The following is a 24,164-nucleotide window of genomic DNA, read 5'->3' as shown; positions in this document are numbered from 1 at the left end:
AAGTCTAAGACATGCTGTGCTATTTTGAATAAGGCTTCTTTACTCTTGATTCTTACTAATGTTAATGATCCAATATTGTACTGCCTCTTGATTAATTAGGTGGAAATGAGTGCCATTATTCTCCATTATTTTTCCTGAACTCATCTTGTTTCCAACACCAAAGGACTAATAATAAGGTCATTGAGAAACAAATAGATCCTGAGCATCCTTCCGATGATTGTTTCGAACCAGTAGCTCCAGAATTCCAAGGAAAAGAAGCTATCAGGTAATCACACTTAAACCAACATGTGCGTGGGTGCAAGACAAATGAATTATTGACCAACAGCAACAGGATGAACCTGAGCAAAATGTTGTAGAAGAAATTTGTCTTTGTGAATGTCATTTTGAATTCTTCCATGTGACCTCCAATGGCTCTTGATTGCTCCTTGAAAGGAAAAGTCTCTTTGCTTCGCTCTGTATAATGTTACCACATCACCCGCCATCTTGTCTCCCTCCTTATCTCTCTTTTTTTTTCTTTAATGTTTTATTTATTTCTAGGAGAGAGAGACAGCGTGAGCAGGGGAGGGTCAGAGAGAGAGGGAGACACAGAATCGGAAACAGGCTCCAGGCTCTGAGCGGGCAGTCAGCACAGAGCCCGACGCGGGGCTCGAACCCACGAACCGCGAGATCATGACCTGAGCCAAAGTCGGACGCTCAACTGACTGAGCCACCCAGGCGCCCCTAAAAACGAAATTTTAAAAAAAACATTAAAACCCCACTTCAGTGGGTGTCCCACTGTGCAAAGAAAGGCAGAGATAAAATCCCATGTCGGATTCAGCACCTCTTAAGTCTTTCTCTTTTATATTTCCTGACTCTTTGATGTAACCCCACCCGCTGCCAGCATCCTGGCTGAATAAATGTCCTTACTTTAATTTTGATCCATGCTCAGAAAAGAGATTGACTAAATTCTGTTTCCTTTGAATTTCATGGTACACTGTACATGATCGTATGTAGTTCATGACATTTCTAATTTGTCGGAGCCTGGTTCCTGCCTCTTCCTGCATTAGTTCCTTTTGAGATTCTAATGTTCATTCAAGTTTTGTATTCACTCNATTTATTTATTTATTTATTTATTTATTTATTTATTTATTTATTAAATATTTTTAAACATTTAATTATTATTGAGAGAGCGAGACAGAGCATGAGCATGGGAGGGGCAGAGAGAGAGGGAGACACGGAATCTGAAGCAGGCTCCAGGCTCTGAGTTGTCAGTACAGAGCCTGATATGGGGCTCAAACTCACAAACTGCAAGATCATGCATGACCAGAGCCAAAGTCAGACACTTAACAGACTGAGCCACCCAGACACTCCAGTCATCACCCATTTAGAGATGTGTGTGTTGGGCGGGGTGATATTCAAATGAAACCTTTAGATGTGAGAAAAGCACATCTAACACTCGTGGAAAAGGATAGGGTCAGCATTAGGTTGGTGTTGAAACCATGAGAATCAATGGGATAATCCATCAAGAGAGTGTAGAATGAGAAGACCATCATGTACATGGAGAACTTTGTGGAACACCAAGATGATGTGTCTGGCAAAAGAAGAGGACCTTACAAAGAAACAGAGAAGGAACATTTAGGAAAATAGGAAGAAAGCCAGTAAGTCCAATGTTACCTTGAATGTAGACACTTTCAACTGAGACACCGACACCAATATCGACCCATAATCCAACAAGTAAAGAAAGAGAAGTCTTTACTGCATTTAACAAGTAAGAGGCCACTAATGATTTCAGTATGAAGAGGTTCACTAGAATAGTGGATTCAGAATGATTGAGAAGGAAGTGAGAAAATTGACATGGTGAGATTATACTCTTGTTTTGAAATAAAAATTTTTTTTAATTTTTTCACGTTTATTTATTTTTGAGAAAGAGAGAGGTAGAGAGAGAGAGAAACAGGGCGTGAGTGGGGGAGGGGCAGAGAGGGAGACAACATAATCTGAAACAGGCTCCAGGCTCTGAGCAGTCAGCACAGAGCCCAATTTGGGGCTCGAAGGGGCTCGAACTCACCAACCGGGACATTATGACCTGAGCCAAAGTCAGGCACTTAACCAACTGAGCCACCCAGGCTCCCCCAACATTTTTTTAAATAAGAGGAGGAGAGAAATCTGATTGTATCCAAAGCAGAGTTACAGGCCAAAGAGAATCTATCGGAGAGGAAACTATAGAAAATGGAGGTGACAGAGGGTCTGATTAATGAACAAGGCTGAAGGGGAAGGGAGGGGTTGGGAGGACATGGGACGGGGTGATAGGGGAGAGTTAAAAGGTGCAGATTAATGAGCTGACTGTGTGCAGAGTAGAAAACATCAAATATTCTCAGACCAGAGGAAGAAGGTAAGAAACAATTCCAAAGTGTTCTGCTTCTCTAAGCAAAACACTAATAATTTAATTATAACTTTCTAAAGGGACTTTTATTTTCTCCCTTGGGGAAAATGCTTAATCAAAAACAAGTTTTTGTCTTTCTGAGCAGACTGGTTATATCATCCCTTATGTCCCATAAGGTGGTTGGTGTATCTGTCACTGTGAGTGGGATTGTCCCTGACCTCTGCTGCTTTCACTGCTGTGTTGACTGAGTAAACACCACTTCTGTCATTGCAGAATCAAAAATGTTAAGAAAGAATATACAGGAAAGTCTGGAAAAACAGAAGCATTGAAAGGTAAAGAGAAACATTTCAGTGTTTCATTGACTTTTTATTGCAAAAAAAAATGGGGAGAATTCCATGTGAAAAATTAGCCAATACACGTGAGCAAAACAGAAAAAGAAAACCGAATACAAACAATCTAACTTCACCACTTGGAGGTTAACTATAATTGAGAACTGGCCATAAAATCCTTCTAGGTGTTTTTTAGATTCACTGCTGTACAGGAACGGGGTCATGCAATGAAAGGTATGATTTCATTTTGTTTTCAAAGATGAGTTTGCTAAAAACAACATTGCATTTTATCTGCACTGCGAGGAAAGACCATCTAGACTTAAAATTGATAATTTTTTTGTACTAGTCCAGGGAATTTATATAGTTTCTATGTACTGGTAAGAGTAACTAAAACAAGGTGAGTGCAAACTGAGGGTTGCTGGAGAGGAGGTGAGTGGAGGGATGGGTTATAAGTGTGATGGGCATGAAGGGGGATGAATACTGGGTGTCACAAGTAAGAAATGAACCAATGGGATCTAGTCCTGAAACCAAATCCACACTTTATGTTAACTAACTTGTTTCAATAAGTAAAATAAATAATAAAAAATAAAGGAGTAACCCCACTGACCGTGAACAAAGCTTCACAAGTCACTATCTCCATGGCAAACACCGTTATAAGTTTGAATGAACCGATGTATCTGATACTAAATTCTGACAAATCATTTTCTATAACAAATATTTAAGTAAGCATCCAAGTTAGCAGCTCCATTTTATAGAGAACAGCTTGTGTTATTAGTAATGATTTTTAGGAAGAATGTAACTGATTTTTACAAGAGCTGGAAACCTGAAAAGCTAGAAAAGAAGAGCCAGGGAACTTTAAAGTTGAGAGTTCTCCGCCCAGTGTGTTAGGATCGCATTTTCTTTCTAGCACATAGTGTTCTCAGTGTTACTTATTCCTCTGAGATCATTTCTCACTCCTAGAATTTCGTGTACCCATGTCAGCAAATTTATTCTCCGCCCCTCCCCTCCCCCCCCCCCCCCAGGTTTTTCCCATCCAATACCATCTAGATCTGTGGTTTCTTTCTTTAATTTTAGCCAAGGATATAGTGAAGTGTTTTTTAAATTTGTCATTTCAATTTCCAGAGTACAGTATGAACTACTTTTGTACTCATCAATAACCATGAACTACTTTTGACATCCAAACATCTTCAAAAAAATTTAAAAATTAAAAGTGATGAAAATCACTGCATCGAAAAACTATATGAAAGTGACAGTTCCAGCTGCTCTTTGGGAGTAAGAGGGAGCCTCAGGCTCTCAGCTTCTCCCCATGCAGCTACTTCCTGTGGGAACCTCGGAACGCCTTTGAGAACAGGCTTTGAAGTCCTTACCTGCAGCCTATCTTTCAGTAGCTAAATAGCATTCCCTTGTGTGGACACCTCCATTGACTTACACTAGTGAATGAAATTTGGCTTGTTTCCAATTTTTTCCTTATCATTAAAAAAAAATGCTGGGAGTGCCTGGGTGGCTCAGGCAGGGGCTCAGTTCCTGATTTCAGTTCCACGGAGCCTTGCATTGAACTCTTGTCAGCATGGAGTGGCTTTGGATCCTCTTTCTCTCTCTCTCTCTCTCAAAAATAAATAAGTTAACATTAAAAAACCCACTATAATGAGGCTTCTTGTTCAATCATTGTGAATATAGTTGTAGAAGATAAATTTCTAAAAGCAGATAACTCAAAGGGACTATATTTTTAAGATTTTTTATTCATATTTCAAATTATTTCCCTCCAAGGTTGTAAAAATGTATACCCTTGTGGGAAGAAGCAATAATTAAAAACAACAACAGTAATAATAGAAACAAACACTTAAAGTTTATTGAGTACTTAGTGTGTGCTGGAAACTATGATAAGTGAGTTACACAGACTGTTTTTCATTTAATCCTAGGAGATACTTAATATCTCTTCCATTTTGTAGATGAGGTAACTGAGGCTTGTATTTCTTTTTTTCCAGTTAATATGGGTCAGTTCCAGAATAGATATCATCAGCCTTCTCTTACTTTTGAAAGCACTATTTTTTAAAACAGTAAATGTAAACTTGTTTTTTTTAAATATTTTTTAACTGTTTATTTTTGAGAGAGAGAGAGAGAGGGAGAGAGAGAGAGCAGGCGAGGGAAGGGCAGAGAGAGAGGGAGACAGAATCTAAAGCAGGCTCCAGGCACTGAGCTGTCAGCACAGCTCTATCATGTGGGTGGGTCTCGAACCATGAGATCATGACCTGAGCCAAAGTCTGCTGCTTAACTGACTGAGCCACCCAGGCGCCCCAATGTAAAACTTGCTAATGTACTTGTTTAGTTCTCCCAATATTTTTTATTAGTTAATTCATCTTTTTGATAAATTTAAAAGCTTGTTTCATTAATCTTTATTTCTTATGTTTACTTTGGTCCATCTTAGATTTCTTTTACATTCCATAGTCAGTGTATCCTAAAGCAGTAACATATTATTTTAATTGTATTTATCCCACTGCTGTTACTATGTTACTAACATATTACTTTAATTATTATAGTTTTCCAATACTAACATATTATTTTAATTAATAATAATTTTAATAGCATGTGGCCAAGACTAATTTCTTTAATTTTTTAAATTTTCTAATAATACTATTCTGTAACTTTCTTAATTACTTGAGCTTATTTTTCCAATGATTTTTAGAATCTTTTAAGCAAATTATAAGTGAGGGTTTTAATGGATTGGATTACAATAGGAAGAATTTTCTCTTTACATGTAATTATTATTATCAGCACATTTAATAGCTAAGTAAAGTGAACCTCATAGCGTTTAGTTTATTCAAGGTCATCCAGATAGAAAATGGATGAACTGGAATTCATCCCAGTTACTAATTAATCTCAATAGTGGTTGGAAGTAGGTCACATAATTTAATTGAAGGAACCTGATCTTTTAGACATAATGTATTATAAAATTCTTAAGAATTTCGTCCAACGACTTTCCATAACTGAGTCTGGTTTTCACTTGGTATAAAGAAAACAAACAAAAAATAACAATGTAAAGGATTCTTAGATAAATGACTTTTTTTCTATTGGCCTGTAAATGCAAAAGGTTTGTAATAAAAGAATAGAAAATTTATAACAGAGGAAAATAAAATGTTTGGTTGATATATTTTAAAAGGTCATCGGTGTCATGAGGAATGTTTATCATTTAATATTTGAAAATGTAGGCTAGAAAAGAATATAGAATATGGTCAGAATCTGTATGGATATATTTATGTGTTCACATACGTACACGCATATACAATGGAAGTAATTGTATTCTAATCAATACTTGAAATTGTAATTAATTTGATCTTCTTAAGTGGTTGTATTTATTTCACAAATATTCTACAGTAAGCCTGTTATTTTAGCGGCCAGGAGAATATTGGATAACCTATTGAAAGAGTTGAGAATATACAACTAAAATAAATTTTCCATTCTATGTTTAGAACCAACCCTTTCTAATGCCCTCTTATTTATAATGTGAATATTTTATTCTAAAAACAGACTTACTCTTTGACATATATGAAGGGCAAATCACAGCAATTCTGGGTCATAGTGGAGCTGGCAAATCTTCCTTGCTAAACATCCTTAATGGGTCATCTGTTCCAACAGAAGGTGAGCAAAAAGAAATTTCTCAAAGGCAAGATGTCCAGTGATAGAATGAGGTCATATGTTGCCTTTCTTATTTTAAGTTTACATTTAGCTATGTAAGAGAAAATAATGCTTGCTTATCTAACATTGTTTACCAGACTGAGTGTGCATATATTTTATATTTCCCAAATTTTTATGAAAATCATTATCCTTATTCCATTGCTATGCGATATTCCAGGGAAAATATATACCACCCTGGACATACATTTATGTTAAGATGAATCAGTGGGTATTAATAAATTACAAAGTTATTTTAGACATCTGTGAACATATGCCAGTGTTTTCCTGGAGAAGATCTTAAGCCTTAATAAAACACATTATCTTCCCAATGTTAAATTATTTTTACCTTCTATGTTTAGGATCAGTTACCATCTATAATAAAAATCTCTCTGAAATGCAAGACTTGGAGGAAATCAGAAAGATAACTGGCGTGTGTCCTCAATGCAATGTTCACTTTGACATACTCACTGTGAAGGAAAACCTCAGGCTGTTTGCTAAAATAAAAGGGATTCGGCCACAGGAAGTGGAGCAGGAGGTAAATCAGCCTGATTACCGAGTTAAATTTGCCAAGTTTAATCATGACCACAGAATTCCCCTCAGGGATTTACCTACCCTATCAGGAATAAAATTTAGGCAAAGAGGGCCTATTAAAAAACATAGATATATCTACTACCATCATGGGCAGTTAAAATGGTATAGTATGCATCATCTTGGATTCTAAGTTTTGTGTGCTTTCTTGCATAGGTACAAAGGATTTTATTAGAACTGGACATACAGAACATTCAGGATAACCTTGCTGAACATTTAAGTGAAGGACAGAAAAGAAAGCTGACCTTTGGGATTGCCATTTTAGGAGATCCTCAAGTAAGTGAGATGACGCGTGCGGTGGAATTCAGATTGAATATTAGTAAAAAGTCAAGCTCTTCCTTTATCCCTAAAAGTAGTAGAGATGCCATTGTAATGTATCAAGAGAGAATCTCTGGTAAACTATGATTACAAGTGTACTGGAACATAAACTCTAGAGAGTGTTATTTGGTTTTGACTGTTCTCCATGCTGCCAAGTGGCAATAGTTAATGTGTGTGGGAGAGAGATTTTATATGTTATCCTCTTCTGTAGATTTTGCTATTAGATGAACCAACTGCTGGGTTGGATCCCTTTTCAAGGCATCGAGTGTGGAGCTTCCTCAAGGAACACAAAGCAGGCCGTGTGATCCTCTTGAGTACCAATCTCATGGATGAGGCTGACCTCCTCGCTGGTAATTGTTGCTGTTATCTCAGTATTACCATCAAGAATTTGGAAAATGTGTATTTCTGGGGCAAGGGTTGTGCTCTTATGACCTCGGTGCACCTTCCATGCCATAGCAGTCTGAGGAGTCTAATACCCCTATAGTCTAATACCCCTATAGTCTAATACCTCATAGTCTAATAATCCTATAGTCTAATACACTACAGTCTAATACTCTGAAGTCTAATACCCCATCATCTAATAGCCTATAGTTTAATACTCCATAATCTAATACCCCATAGTCTAATACCCTATAGTCTAATACCCCATAGTCTAATACCCCATCATCTAATACCCCATAGAACTCCACACCAACTACATTTGCTAGATTATGACCCCTAATTTTTTTAAAAAATGGATTTTTTTTAGCTTTCAATTAATCTAAATATGGAAATCAATATATATGTGGTTAAAAACTATCCACTTATTGTCTAGCATCCAGAATAGAAAATGGTTCAGTGTAATTTCTGGGAATTTTTTTTCAAGAATTATTGGAGAGCACAGAAATAGGCTGGAATTCTTAATCTCATTTTTAAATGCATCAATTTAATGTGTATTTTGAATTTTTAAATGCACATTCAATATATGTATTTCCTGTGGAACAGTTTTCCTTTGGAAATCTGAGCTTTGGCTCCTCACCTGTATTTTCTAGCGAGGGAAGAAATGACTCCCATCATCCTTTCTTTCTTGCTTCTTTTTAATCAGATAGAAAAGTGATCATGTCCAATGGGAGACTGAAGTGTGCAGGGTCTTCTGTCTTTTTGAAGAGAAAATGGGGTCTTGGATATCACTTAAGGTAAAGACTTTAAGGGTACATTGGATATAAACATATCTATGTTTTTAATGCTGGTATATCAAAAAAGCAGACCATTATGGGGGTCATCTGGCCTTGTGCTTCATATCTGCCAACCTAGTGATGTGTGCTTTCCATGTTTTTCCTGCCTCCTTGTACCTCTATTAATGCTAATGATATGCAACATTTCAGGGAGATAAGCCCAGGCTGACAGATCTCAGCGGGGCTGGACCACTTTCCAGGTAGCTGCCCTGGGCATCCTAAAGGCATCCTCAACCTCTCTCTTTTTCCCACCCTCTACTTTTCCTGGCTGATTCATACAATCCTATAACATATTTTCATTCTTTCAATGGGCAAAAATGAAATAGTTTCAGAAGCTAGTATTGTGGTAGGGACGCCTCCCTAAGGAGAGAGAAAAAAGAGAAGACTTCAGGGTCACCTAGATATGAACCTAGGTGCCTACATCCCCTATGACCTTGTAAACTGAGACAGCTTAATCAGACTGCATGTTTATGTGTGTTACCATATGTGGGAGACAAAGAAATAGAAAATGTACTTTAAAACTCTGCTATGTGATGTGGGCCACTCATTTTTTTGGGTACAAACCTAACTGAGCGGTGCCAGCATGAATAAAAGTTGCTTCCTGGAAAGAAGAGCCTCGGTGTCACGACTCTCTGTGCGAGAATCCTGCTACAGTATCAAAAGTGGGAATAAATCGGTGGCAGAGAGGAAGAGCACTGTGTCTAACAAGAAAATGTGCCCTGATTAAAAAGAATTTTTAAAAACCCAAACCTAAAAACCCTATGACCAAACAAAACACACACATAGGCCAAACTCTATTCATCACTAATTCCTGATATCTACACAGTCGGGTGTAGTAGTTATTTTCCCTAAGCAATTCCTTCTGCCTAATGTTCTCACCTTGCTCTGCTTATCTTCCTACTTGAAATACAGTTTCAATTACAGCATGTATTTGTATATTTGTAGTTGTTTTGAATTTTCAAACTGGTGATATTATTATTACTTCTGTTGTTGCTGTTATTATTATTTACTCATTTTGTTTGTTCCCTAAAGCCAAGTAAAGCAGTACTCAAAGGCTAGGTATTCAATAAAAGCTCTTCTTTTGTGATAGCCGTAGAGAAAATACAAATCAATGATCTTTTCTTTTAAATATTAGTTTGTACAGAAATGAAATATGTGATCCAGAAAAAATAACATCCTTCATTAATCATTACATCCCTGATGCTAAATTAAAAACAGAAAACAAAGAAAAGCTTGTGTATACCTTGCCTGTGGAAAGGACAAATAAATTTCCAGGTAACTTAAGTATGATTACGATGGAATGAAATTTGGGAATAAGGGGCGCCTGGGTGGCTCAGTCGGTTGATCATCCGACTTCGACTCAGGTCATGATCTCGCGATTCGTGAGTTCAAGCCCCGCGTGGGGCTCTGTGCTGACAGCTCAGAGCCTAGAGCCTGCTTCAGATTCTGTGTCTCCCTCTCTCTGCCCCTCCCCTGCTCATGCTTTCTCTCTCTCAAAAATAAATAAACATTAAAAACATTTTTAAAAAGGAAATTTGGGATCAAGTTTCCAATTCCAAGTCACCTCATTATTAGTTTTCATTATATAATGGATTTAGATTTGGTTTTAGGTTGGGTTCTCGAGATTAAGAATTTAGTGCAATATGTTTGGTAATTGATGCCTAGAAACAGCAGTGGGGAATGGGGTATGAGAGAAGGAAACGAAGGAAACCAGGGAAGTCTGCATTATTGAGCAGGTGTTTGCAATAAGAACTTGATATACAATATCACTGGAATAATTAAATGAATAGATGAGGAAGGGGCTCAGAGGTGTGTCACCTGAGGGGTGACGAGGCTGGGGTATTTATTCACCGCTCTCTATCCTCCATCAGTTAAGGGATGCTTCCAGCATTGTTAAATTTCTAACCCATATGACTTGTGCTCCACATAAGCTCAGCATACTTCAGAGCCCAGAAAAAAATGTCATCAGACAGATGTTAGTAAGCGGATTTATAGGTGAGTACAGAAGAGATGGGGGGTGAGGCATCAAGGTGTCTGTGATAGGTTCCCTTTTGAATTTTAATTTAATTGTCTATAGATTTATTATGCAGAAATTTATTCTACAAAAGTATTCACCATGGGTTCAGTCTGTCAGGTAGCAGTTCCAACCTAGGGTTTGTTCAATAAGCAGTTCTAACAATCGCCCACTTTTTGTACAATGTTTACTACGGGTCAGGCACTGTTCTAATTTTATATGTATAGACTATTTAGTCCTCACAACTATTCTATGAGGTACGTGCTAGAGACTTCCCTATCTTAACAATGAGGAGATTATCTCAGTTCTCTTTTTATTTAAATAGCTTCCCTTTTGTTGAAATAGTTTATTAAAGGTTTAACTCTCTGCAGGCCTGATTTAAACAGACTCTTTGGATGATTCGATCTTATTAAGCAAAGATTCAGGAATTCAGATGTAGTCTCACCCCCAAATAAGGCAGCTCTCTGTGTCCTTGTAGGAGCTGGAAGGGCGTTCTCAAGTCCATTGGCTATAGTATGTTACTCTGTTCTGGGACTGATGTCCAGTGAGATACAACTAACCTACCTTCTTTTTTGGCTGGGGAAGAAGAGTGAGTTATATGCTGATACTACCATGAGAACATGTCACACCAGAGTCCGAGGCCTCTGCAAGTCCAATGGCATACTTATGTCCTATACAAAATATGGAAGAGATAAATAATACATATTTGTTGGGAACCTCCTAAATAAAAGACGCTTCTTGAGATACTAGGGATACAGAATTAAATAAGACATAGGAGTCCCTACCCTCTTGGAGCCTATATTCTATCGGATGGGGAGAAGTAGACACGCACAATAAGCCCAGCTATGTTACAATTTTATGATACAATAATAAACAAGGCTGTATGGGTTAGAGAGATAATGAACATCAGGGTGGGGTTTATATGGAGTGTCAGAAGTCCCAAAAAAGAAAATGATCAAAAGCATTCCAAGCAGAGGAGAGAAAGGGATATCTGGGGTGCAGTGAGTACAAGAAGAGACTGACCAATGGGGATGGGAAATGCTGTAGGGATAGATACAGGCTCGCTCATATAGAGGTTTAAAGGTTGTCATGTGGTGTTTGAATTTTATTTTAAATGCACTGAGAAGCCACTGGAAGTCATTAAATGGAGGATGAATGTGATATGACGTATATTTTCATTCTTTGGCTATAAAAGAGTACTCTGAATATAGAGGAAGGAGAGACACTGGGAGACCAGCCATGTGACACGTGAAAGATGATGATCGTTGGGCTACCATGATACTGGTTGAATGATGGATAAAAGTGGGTGGCTTTGAAACCCATATATTATATAAATTTATTTACTTATTTATTTTGAGAGAGAGAGAGAGAGAAAGCAGGAGAGCAGGGGAAGTGCAGAGAGAGAGCGAGAGGAAGGATCCCAAACACAATATATTTTGCACAATATATTAGCACTTGAACTCAGGAACTTCGAGATCATGACCTGAGCCAAGATCAAGAGTCAGGCACCTCTGAAACATATTTTGAGATAAAGCCAAAGAATCTGGATGATGGCCAGTCAGTGGAGCGTGTGGAAAAGTGAAAAATCCAACGGGATTTCTATAATTTTGGCCTGAATCACCAGGTGGGAGGTGGTGTCATTTATTGTAAAATGATAAGAGAAATAGTTGGATAGAATGGAGAAGGAGGAATTGATGTTCGATTTTAGATGTTTGCTTTGAGATCCTTTTAGACTTCAAAGTGGAGATGTCAAGTAGCCAAGTATCCATTTGATTATGGGACATTGGACATCAGAGAGCACTCAAAGTGAGAATTGAACTGGGAATCATTAGCATACAGATGGATTTAGTGCAAAGGGATTGGATTTGAGTGTATGGAAAGAGAAGGTGATCTAGAACTGAGCCCTCAGGACAAAGTAGAAGAAGAGCGAGAGAATGGTGGAAATCAAGAGCCCACCCATGAACTTGAAGGAAAAACAAAAGAATATGTACATTTTTATTAACTCAAGGGAAACAATGTTTGTAGAAAGAGGAAGTAGTCAACAGCTTTGAATGTCACTGAGAAAGAGAGACAGAGACAGAGATGGGGCAGAGAGAGTTAAAAGAATGGTTTAATAAAGTCTTTGTCCATTGACTTTAAAATGTGGAATCACTGGGGCGCCTGGGTGGCTCAGTCGGTTAAGTGTCCGACTTCAACTCAGGTCATGATCTCACGGTTCGTGGGTTCCAGCCCCGTGTCGGGCTCTGTGCTGACAGCTCAGAGCCTGGAGCGTGCGTCGGATTCTGTGTCTCTCCCTCTCTCTGCTCCTCCTCAGCTCATGCTCTGTCTCTGTCTCTCAAAAATGAATAAACATTAAAAAAAAAAAATTAAAATGTGGAATCACTGATGGCCTTGGAAAGAATAGCTTCTGTGGAAGAATAGGGATAGCATTTGGATTTGAGGAGTTCAGTTCAATAGGGTGTGACAAATTGAAGGTGGTAGAGTAGACAGATCTTTCAGCCATGGATACATGTGTGTGGTGGGGATGGGGGGTGGGAAGGAGAAGGTTAGGGTTTTTTTGTTGTTGTTGTCGTTACTTGTCTTTTTTTAATGGATGACCTTACAGCATTTTGCCTGCTGCTTGAGATGGCCTAGTAGATGTGGGATAAATTGATGATACAGGCCAGAGAAGGGGAGGGGATTACTTTAGGAAGTCTTCAAGATGCCCAAATGGGATGGAATTTGGAACACAAGTCAGAGAGGTAGCCTTTGGTGGGAACAGCCATAAGTCTTCCACCCGTACAGAACGAAGACACAGAATACGGGTAGAAATACACATTGATTTGTGATGTAGAGGTGAGAAGATGATGTTCTTTCTGATTGCTCATATTTCTTCAAAGAAGTGTTCTGCGAGGTCATGAGCTGAGAATAGAAGGTAGAGTACAGATGGTTTGAGGGTAGAGGGGAAAGTTCTGACACATTCATTTCAGAGAGGAAGAGCATTCTAATAAAATGTTGCTTTTGCTTACTGTGATAGTCAAAGACATATATTCTCTGAACAAAATTCTGGACCATCTCCTAAATAAGTGTTAGTTTACTGGGTTTTGTTATCAGTATATTTAAAATGTATCTATTCCCATCTGTTGTCTTAGACCTTTTCAGTGGTCTTGAGAAATGTTCTGGCCAGGCTGTGATCAGTTACGACATTTCCACATCAACTCTGAGTGATGTCTTCATGAAATTAGAAGGAAGATCAGCTATCGAACAAGGTAAATTCATTGTATAAATAACAGAAAATCAGTTTCCAAACAATCATGTATTAATTTAGTATTTTATAATGTCTTATGCATGATCTACACTAAAGAATGTGAATAATTCCAAATTTGACTCTGCCGTTTGGGAAAGGCTGTCATTGTTTTTCAACATGATTACTAGGACTGAACACAGATCCTTTCTTGGAATGTACCAAATTTCCCTTTGCCGATGACTTACTTCCTGTATCAGTGGTTTTCCCCTATTCCCCAGACGCCCACTGCTCCTTGGATATTTCAAGGATGTGAAAGTGTCTCAACCAAGGTCATGAAGGCTGAGCAGATGTCTCACAAAAATTGTTCTTAGCTTGTTCATGTACAGAATTCCTCTAAGGTCTTAATGGGGAAAAAGCTAGGATCATCTCCTATGTATTTTAATGGGCGATATAATCAGAGCAGTCATTTATGGAGAGGCTATGCCAGAAAATTGGATCAATGTGTGGATTTAGTACATTACCTTTCTACAATAACCTTTCCAAAAAAAAAAAAAAATGCCATTGGCACCATTTTACATAGGAGAAAGCTGGACCTAAGAGCTCTTACGTGATTGGTCCCAAATAATGGCACTTATCATGTGTTTGAGAATCAGGTACAGGTCTGGTGGTTTCAGAGCTCGTAATCTTTCGCCTGCATTTCAGAATTATTAACAGCCTAAGAGCCAACATGTAGGCATCAATGATTGGCTTTTTCTATGGAGAATATTTCTTGAAATCCCTCAGAATATTGTTACAATATGGAATCTTCTATGCCTTATCAAATGAGATCACCCTTTACTGAGTGCTTTTTTGGGTATGAATTTAGTTATATTTTATCAGAGTTTATTGAATGTGGATATCATAAATATAATTTGTGTCTTACATTGTTTCCTTTGTAGCTATTGTAAAACAATTTTTAATTGTTACTAAAAAAAGAAAACTGTGATGCTCAAGGATGGCATTAATAATGTGTTTGTGTGTGTGTGTGTGTGTGTGTGTATGTGTGTGTAGATTTTGAACAAGCAGAGATGATAAGAGACACAGAAAGCCTACATGACACAGAGCCAGCTTGGTCTTCTCTCCCTGAAATGCAGAAGGCTGTGAGTGACTTTGGCCTCTGGAAAATGCAGATCTGTGCAATAGCACGGCTCCGTTTCTTAAAGTTAAAACGTGGAAAGAAAGAGCTTTTGACCTTGTGAGTATCAGAGTACCGCGGTTTTGTTAGTGAGTTTCAAGAGAGGGTTGAACCAGAAGAGAATTTAAAACTAGAGCATGGTACCCAACATTCCTGCCAGAAAACAGATAAATACAACATTTCATTTTACTGACAGTGGTAGAAATGCCTGTATAGCAGCACTTGATCGGCCTCATACATAGGTCTGTTTGGTTTTTATGGTTTGATAGCCTGGTGTTTATACAGCAACACCTTTTAGTTCTGTGTGATGTGCTAAGGTCTGACTTTCAAAATTTTAGTGCCCATAATCATGGGTGGCATAGTACCCACCAAATATTTGTGAAATATTTGTGAAATGTCTGACAGCAAATGAAATTGCTACAAATACATGTTTGTTTGTTTGTTTTATTGGTAGGCTCTTAGTGTTTGGAATTGCAGTGTTCCCTCTGGTTGTGGAAAAGATACTTTATGCTGTATTATATCAAAAGAGTGATTGGGAATTTAAACCTGAACTGTATTTCCTCTCTCCTGGACAACCCCCCGAAGACCCTCGTACCAGCTTATTGATCATCAATAACACAGGTGAAGAGAAAAACAAGACTTTAATCTATAACCAAGTTATTTTTATGGAGAGGGGGAAAAAACATAAATAAGAAAATAAAATGTGTGGTTAGACTTCATTTATAGAAAACAGCTGAGGAACTATGCATATTTGCTCTGACTTTGGAGATGAGGTGTGATAAGACAGAAGGAATGTGGGATCACTAGTTAACCTGGTTAAAGAAGAACTGCCTATCTCCCCGACCACCCCAGGCTATTATGCGAGAAGGAAACAAACTTCAGTATTGACTGAACTACTCTATTTGAGGCCTCTTTGTTACAGCAGCCTAACCTGTTCCATAAATATTATACACACTGATTGCTGGGAAAAGAACATATTGTTGTACCCTAGGCCCCTCCAGTAGGATCTAGGAAGATTCCTCAAGACAGAAATGTACGGAGCTCCCTACTTCTCCGCCATCTTGCCTCTCCACTTAAACTTTTTTCAGGACTCCTCAAGACAGTCTGATACCCATGCTCTTCTAATTCTAAATTATGGGTAATTGATTTTGTCTAACTTCTTGTTTAACTTTGAGGAACATTTTGTTTCTACCGAAGATGTCAAGCATGCATATATATATATATATATATGTTTCAGCATAGGAGTCCTCTCTAGATGAGTAACCCAGCCCATTCCAATATTCATATGTGTCTGTGGCCTCAGGTTGTAGGTTCTCCTCTTTAAACAAAGGTGGCCCTTTAATTTCTGTTTCTCATTTTTCTTTTCAATTTGGGTTTTAGAAAGTAAATTTTAGTCTCACTCTGCTACCTAAAATAGGAAGTCTTGCTACTTGCATATTTTATTTCTAAGATCTAGAAATGTTCAGCCTATTTTTATCAGCCTATTTATTTTATTTATCAGCCTATTGTTGTCTCATATATACACTTTCCTCTCCAGTTGTTCTAAGAACAATCTACTTGGATTAACTTGTTTTATTTTTCTTCCCTGTCCTCAGTTGTGAGATATTTTGTGATTTAAGCTTGGGGCTTCTGTGCCATCTTGTTCCTCTTTTCTCAGAATATGATGATTCTTGGTAAGATGTTCATCTTTAAATCAAAGAATCTCTGTTTGCCTAAGTGAGTGTGGGTAACCATTAATGTTTCCTTCCTTCAGTGACTTTGGAAATGGGGTGTAGCACACGGTGCCTCAGGATGCCTGGAAAGCTTATTTTCTATGTGTCCGTTCCTTTCCCACCTGGTGGGGGTCCTAATTCATCTAGAGCTTGACCCTGTGTATCTGATCCCAGAACCCCTTCTGAGTCACAGTATAAATTCCATTTCAAAGTCCAAATGAGCACAAAATGAGAGTCCTCCTTTTTCCTTTTTCTATTCCATCCTGTCCTTTTAATTGTCTGGAGCTCCTTTCAATCTTGCCCTGGTGTTTTCCCCAAACGGTGTCTCTTTTTTTTAAACAAGTAAGTCTGGGGACTTGTCTACTGAGCACAGCTGCTCTGTGTGGAACACGGGGAGAGACAGGCCTGTGGGTGCTTCGTTTACGGTGGGGGTGACCAGTTAATGAGCATGACTGTGGCTTCAGAGCCCATGTTGCCCCCTTGAATTTGTCCACTCTGAATTTATATATCCTGGAGATTGGCGTTTCCTTTATAGTGGAAAAAGGCTGTGGGTTTTTCTCTGTCAAACAAATCTCATCTGCTTTCTTCTTTAGGGGCATATCAAAAACTCTGGTCTGATAGGGGCACTCTTTTCATTTTTTACACCAAAAAAAAAACCTATATATATATATATATAAATGTATATAAAACACTTATATATATTTAAATATTTAAAATACATTAACATATTTTCTATTTATGCATATTTAATACATATATTCTATAAAATATATTAATTTCTATATTAATTTTATAAATTAGTACATTATATAAAATATATGTTAATTTACATAATTTAAAATATATATGAAAACATGTATTATATATAAGTAATATGTTTGTATGTAAAATATATGTATATGTTAATACACACACATATATTATTTACTTTTCTGTTTTTCTGAAGAATAAGGCAGAGAGGGAAGTATTGTTATTGGCCCTTTTAGGCTGGCTCATCTGAAGTAAATAAAATTATTGTATTTTCACAAATTTTTTAGTTCAAATGTATTTTTTGTAGCCAAGAGTCATAAAGTAGAATTATCTTGTTTTAATAGTTACATGTTAACTTGCCTTAAAAAGAATTATAAAGCTAACTCATCACAGCACAAGATTTGATAAATAGGAGATGGTGGAGTGCACTAATATTATTGGGAGAGAATTGTCTTCACATAATAGTGTATAAATATTGACTTTAAATTGTGTTGTGGTTTATTTTAAAGATTTGACATCTATGTTCTTTCATTCTGTGGCCTTCTGTTGATTTCATACTAGAATCAAATATTGAAGATTTTATACAGTCACTGAAGCATCAAAATATACTTTTGGAAATAGATGACTTTGCAAACAGAAATGGCACTGATGACCTGTCATACAATGGAGCTATCATAGTTTCTGGCAAACAAAAGGTATGTTTGCCTCTTGCCTCTCGCTTTTACTTTCATGAAAAAAGAAAAAAAACCAAGTGCTACATTTTTAACTGTTTTAAAAAATGGTCAACCCAGCTTGTACACTGCAGGATTGATTTAAAAGCATTTGGGAATCATTACTGAATAAACTGTGAAATGTAAATTGGCTTTTGTAAAATGTTTTCTATCTTAACTTTGGAATTAGATGATTTCTGTGTTTGAAAGTAGCTAAATGTAATTGCATTCTTCAGATTCAATGAAATATTAGACCTTATAATTACCAACCATGACTTTAAGGAATCCTATTCAATGGCAAACTAGTCTAAAGCTATTTCTATGTACAGTTGACCTTAAACAACATGGGTTTTAGGGGCACCAAATCCCTGCACAATCAAATATCCATGGATAAGTTTTAACTCCCTAAAAACTTACCTCCTTAGAGCCTACTGTTGACCAGAGCCTTACTGATAACATAAATGGTCAATTAGTAGATGCTTTGTGTGTTATATGTATTATATACTGTATTCTTGCAATAGGGTAAGCTAGAGAAAAGACAATGTTATTGAGAAAAATCAGAAGGAAGAGAAAATACACTTAACACTACTGCACTACATTTATTGAAAAAAATTCTCATGTAAGTTACCTGTGTCAGTTAAACCTGTGTCATTCAAGGGTCAACCATATTGAGAATATTAATATAAAAATGTTTTTGTTGTTCTTTAGTGATTTAGAATTAACATTACTTTGTCTCTGTTTTATTCAAAGGATTATAGATTTTCAGTTGTGTGCAATACCTTGAGGCTGCACTGTTTTCCTATTCTTGTGAATATTATTAGCAATGGACTCCTCCGAATGTTTAATTCTACACAAAATATTCGAATTGAGAGAAGCCCATATCCCTTTGTAAGTGCTGGATTTGCTCATTCTAAACAATTAGGAATTCGGCAAGCAACCAGTGTGTTCCCTCTTTAACTTTTAGATATTCATAATTGATTGTTAATCCTAAGATTTTTTTTTGTCCAAAGACTTAACCATTATATCTAACAAAATATGATTTTTTTTTCTTGGTATTATCAGAGAGTGCTCATGGGGGAATACAGTTCAATACTATGTCAAAGTCTTCTAAAGAATCTTCTGCAAAGATACAGATTTCATTGCAGAAGTGTATTGGAGAGAGTGTGAATGAGGGTGTGTGTGTTTGTGTGTGTGTGTGTGTGTGTGTGTACACTGAATTGGAAATCAGGAACGCTTGTAAAACAGCTTTAGAATCTTGTAAATCTAATATAATTTGCTCATGGACCCTCACTGACTAAATGGATGGTAGACGGATCTGAAGGAGAATTGGCCAGTTCTTGGGCTATCTGCCTCCCGATTAATTCCTTCATCTACCTGTAGTTGCTCTGCATCGCAGGGATATCTGATGTCCACAGGCTGCATTTCCACAGTTCCTTGTCAGCTGGCGATAGCCTGGATCTAGACAATAGAAAGCAGTAGTGAGAGGCTGGAGAGCAAGAGGGCCCTGCAACCTGGAGTCCAGTCTCCAGTCATATTTCTCCCTTCCTTTGTCCCTCCAGCCCAGAAGTGACAGTGCCTTCTTGCTTCATTCTCCTTCTTGGCTTCTCTGCCCTTTCCACCCATGTGACCATTGCACGACTCTTTTCTAAGTGCTGAAGGTGGTATTGGTTTTCTGGTTAGACCTTGATACTCAAGAGGGATCTCTTAGAGCTGACTCAAACTATTTCAAACCGGGCGATTGGAAATACAAAAAACAGGATTAGAAATGGAGCCATCGATCAGTCGGTTAAGTGTCTGACTCTTGATTTTGACTCAAGACATGATCTCACAGTTGTAAGATTGAGCCCCAAGTTGCAGTCTGTACTCTGCGTGTGGAGCCTGCTTGAGATTCTCTCTCTTCCTCTCTCTCTCTGCCCACCCCCCTGATTTTGTTCTCTCTCTCTCTCTCTCAAAAGAAAAAAATGGAACCATCAAAAGGGGAAGGCCATTTTGTGACAAAGGGATTGAATTCAGTTTTGTTTTCACAGCCTTAGTGGTACATGCAAGAGGAGATGGACAGAATATACTTGAGAGGTCAGCAATGGACATATGCATCTATGAGTTGAAGCCACCATTAACTCTGAGAACCAGGACAGTGCAAGAGTAGTGTTGTCTGAAGGGAAAACTCCAGAAAATAGAATCAACTGGCAGTAGAAAGAGATAGATGTCCCCTCTTGGTCTCCTAGTTTCCAAATGTCATTACATGTTTATTCAGGATCAAAGTAGACAAGGCACATGGTTCCTCTCTTAGGCATCCTCAGTGGCACACACCTTTCTTCTCTCAGCCGTTCTTAAGAAAACAGTAATGTGTTTCCCCACCAGGTGAAATATTTGAATGTATAGATGTAGCTTCTAAAGCCTTAAGTAAAGCTTGAGAATGGTAGAATTGTTTTGAGATAGCCGACTGTACTGCTGAACTGTCATTATATCCAAGAGACAGTCCTGTGCCCTGGCTAACTGAGCATAGGCCCAGCCCCAGGCAGACACTGACTTGGGAATGGTGATTCAAAGTTCATCTCCTGGCCTGTTGGCTTGGTGGCATAAAGGTCTTTACTTTAGAACACATCCAACTGGATGCTGATGTCTTCACTTATCCATCACTTGGGTTGCTGAGAAAGACATGCTCCTCAGACCTGAAAAATCTGTTTTTCCAGGATCATAATTCCCAAGTTATTATTTCTGGTGTTGTGGCCAAACCACACATCATAAAATCCATCATCTTAGCTAGCCACTTTTAAGTGTATAGTTCAGTAGTGTTAAGTATACTCGCAATATTGTAAAACAGATCTCTAGAACTTCTTTGTCTTGCAGAACTAAAACTTCATACCCATCAAACAAGAACAGCCCATTATTCCCTTAACACTGGCCCTGGAATCATCATCCTACTTTCTGTTTCTATTAACTACTTTTGATACCTCATATAAGGACAATCATGTAGTATTTGTTTTTTTTGTGACTGGCTTATTTCCCTTAAAGTAATGTCCTCAAAATTCATTCATGTTGTAACATGTGACAGGATTTCCTTCCTTATAAAGGTTGAATAATATTCCACTGTATGTATATATCACATTGTGTTTATTCCTTTATCTGTTCGATGGACATTTGGGTTACTTCCACCTCTTGGCTATTATGAACAGTGCTGCTATGAACATGTGTGGGCAGATCTCTCTTTGAGTCCCTGCTTTCATTCTTTTTGATGTACACCCTGGGGCCTGAGTTATATTTTGCTTCTGGTTTTCTTCTAGAAGTTGAAGCCTCATGTTAAATGATCAGAAATCATTTCCCTTCCCACCTTCATTCACAGATGTTGCTGAATGAGGCATACGCTTTTATTTCGATTTTTTAAGATTTCAGAAAGCATTTTCTGTATGATAATTAGTATTTGTTTCATTTTTTAAAAATATTCACAAGTTAAAATACCTTTTTTATATTTGCAGAATTACATGTTATTCCGGATTGGGCTGCCAGAAGGTTCCATGTTCTTATTTTGGGTGGTATGCAGCATGTCCCCTTACATCTCCATGAGCAGCATCAGCGATTACAAAGTAAGGAAAGTGTCGGGAGGAGAAAAACTGCAGGCACTTCAGTAATTGTGTTTTAAAAGCTGTGTGTTCACAATGTTTCCCTGTGGAAAAAGTATATATATAAACATCTGCTTAATTTAGATAGTATAGTTAAGCATTATTTCTATAAAGTCAGAAACTTTCCTTCTAAAAACACAAAATATCTTTTACTTCAAAATTTCAGGAAAAAATGCAATAATTTTACAGGGACTCAAAATAATTTAAATATTTAAAGGGGACTCTTATACAACTTTCGACTGTGTTATTTCCCAAGGAAAAGGAAGAAATCATTGATATTCACACTGAGTACAAGCCTGAAGACTTAAATCCCCTTTCTACTATAATAGACACAGATCTCTCTTTGAGATCCTGCTTTCAGTTCTTTTTGGTGTACACCCTGAAGTGGATCCTGAGCTATATTTGACTTTATATTTCACAAAGATAAAATTTGTGGTTGTATTTGTGTTTGGTCCTATCTGTGATCCAAAACAAAACAATTCAGATTTATCCAATGGGCCAGGAGATGAACTTTGAATCACCATCCCTATCCTGAGCCTGTAACTCTCAAAACATACTTGGGTAATGGATACTTTCTTGTGCTTCAGGTCACAGAGCAATATCGCTCTTGAAGGAGACCTGTGCCTTGATCATTATGAGATCTGCTTTTCTATTCATTAGGCATGTGTTAAAGTGGGAATCAAACCTATAAAATAAAACATATTTCCACAATGGCCACCAACCTGAGGCTTTTTAAACCTCAGGTTCTAAATAGCGTGTGCATAATTAAATTATTAGATGTTCTACAAGTTGTTGATTTCAACTGAATCTATGTAACTTTTGTTTTCTCATCAGAGGAGAATTAAGTCCCAGCTATGGATCTCAGGCCTCTACCCTTCTGCCTACTGGTGTGGGCAGGCACTGGTGGATATTAGCCTCTTCGCTTTTCTTCTCCTTTCAATGTATTTAATTTTCTACATAGCAAACATAACGAGCATTTATATCACAAGTCGAATTGTGTTTGCTTTGGTGAGTAACACACTATACAGACAATATCTTATAAATTATAACATTTGATATTTTCTATAAGCAAAACATATGCATTTTCATTTTGTCATGAAGTAAAGCCAAAACAAAGTTCAAAGTGCATGTGCAATAAGACATTTAAAAATATCTGTAATTTAATATTTCCCTCAGTTAGTACTTCAGTGTCTGACTCTGATATTATTTGTATTCTCTTCAGGTTGTGTTTACGCTTGGTTATGCAGCTTCTCTGGTCTTCTTGACATATGTGATATCATTTATTTTTCGCAAGAGGAGAAAAAATAGTGGCCTCTGGTCATTTTGCTTCTTTTTTGTAAGTATATATACAAAGCTATCGATAGAGAGAGAATTATTTTTTAATCTTTCAATGTGACATTAAATATAGTCACCTTTGCCTTGAGAAATGGGAAAAAGTAATACCTTTCACTTACACTATATAGAAAGGAGAGGAAATGTTACATGTTTCTGAGTCAGTGACGTTCCTGAACAATTCACACACAACCCTTTGACTACGGTTTCTGGAGAACCTTACAGAAGACCTGAAGTATAAGATGCTGCTATTGAGTTTATGGTCTTCAGAATACAAGTGCTTCCTGGTAACATTAGAACAAAAATTGGCTTTGTAGCATGTGACAGAACAGTCCGTTTCTACCATCTTGAAGAAAGTCTCGCTTAACCTCAGATGCTGATAATTTCAGAGATTGAAGCTGTTTTTGTACCTATGCCAGAGAACTTACTGGTAAATATGAATGAAAGATTACTGAAAGCCCAAGATTGCTGAAAACTTGGACAGAATTTTGCCAGCCAAGTTCTAGGATTTCAAAGTGTATCAGTTCAACAGAATATGAAGGCTTTCCAGACTTGGTATGCCAGAATCTTCCTGAACAGCTCTCACTGCTTGACTTAGGGAGCAGGAAAAATGCAAATAATGAAAGTCTCATGAAAGCACATTTCCTTTAAAATGTGGTAGAAGGCAAAATAGAATCCTCATTATCATATAAATTCCTCTTGCATAATTGTTCAGCTGCAAGTGAATAAATGAACAAATGAAGAAATTTGACTTTGCTGGTTCTAAAGAAAGTCAGACTAATGCAAATCACCTGTCCTATGAGGTTTGTGGAGTAATGTGATGATTGAGATGTTCTCACTGTGATATGAGCAAACTAGTAAATAAAGGGCTCCAGCAGATCAATGAACATGCAAGCCTAGAACACGGTTTTTCAAATAGAAATACAATTATATATGATTGGATGGCTTTTTCTTCTTCTGCCCACTATTTTTGAATTATTATAGATTAAAAGAAGATGAGGCAGTATTGCAGAGGCAAAGTAAATTTTGGAAAATAGAGATTTCTTTGTTCCAAATGTAAAAAATATATATGTACTCTAGTGTTCCAGTATAATACATGTTTATAATTTCTGATTATTTTCCTTTTCCCCTTTTCATATTTATCTA

General features: G+C 37.3%; 1 protein-coding gene across 1 annotated transcript in view; it reads left to right on the top strand.

The window, feature by feature from the left end:
• ABCA6 (ATP binding cassette subfamily A member 6) overlaps positions 1-24,164 on the top strand; it is a 59,150-nt gene that overhangs the window by 17,337 nt on the left and 17,649 nt on the right. The window contains exons 9-24 of the mRNA XM_077780366.1: positions 100-265; positions 2,633-2,691; positions 6,214-6,324; positions 6,720-6,895; positions 7,105-7,224; positions 7,478-7,616; positions 8,351-8,441; positions 9,616-9,755; positions 13,626-13,742; positions 14,771-14,954; positions 15,349-15,515; positions 17,918-18,051; positions 18,817-18,954; positions 21,543-21,650; positions 22,521-22,694; positions 22,909-23,022. Coding sequence (XP_077636492.1) covers positions 100-265; positions 2,633-2,691; positions 6,214-6,324; positions 6,720-6,895; positions 7,105-7,224; positions 7,478-7,616; positions 8,351-8,441; positions 9,616-9,755; positions 13,626-13,742; positions 14,771-14,954; positions 15,349-15,515; positions 17,918-18,051; positions 18,817-18,954; positions 21,543-21,650; positions 22,521-22,694; positions 22,909-23,022 — 2,138 coding nt within the window. The remainder of the gene's footprint in view (positions 1-99; positions 266-2,632; positions 2,692-6,213; positions 6,325-6,719; positions 6,896-7,104; positions 7,225-7,477; positions 7,617-8,350; positions 8,442-9,615; positions 9,756-13,625; positions 13,743-14,770; positions 14,955-15,348; positions 15,516-17,917; positions 18,052-18,816; positions 18,955-21,542; positions 21,651-22,520; positions 22,695-22,908; positions 23,023-24,164) is intronic.

This window comes from Crocuta crocuta, unplaced genomic scaffold (assembly GCF_008692635.1).
Source record: "Crocuta crocuta isolate KB4526 unplaced genomic scaffold, BGI_CrCroc_1.0 scaffold288, whole genome shotgun sequence".
In the NCBI taxonomy this organism is placed as follows: domain Eukaryota; kingdom Metazoa; phylum Chordata; class Mammalia; order Carnivora; family Hyaenidae; genus Crocuta; species Crocuta crocuta.
The sequence above is the reverse complement of the archived record's forward strand: the minus strand, read 5'-3'. Positions and strand labels throughout refer to the sequence as shown.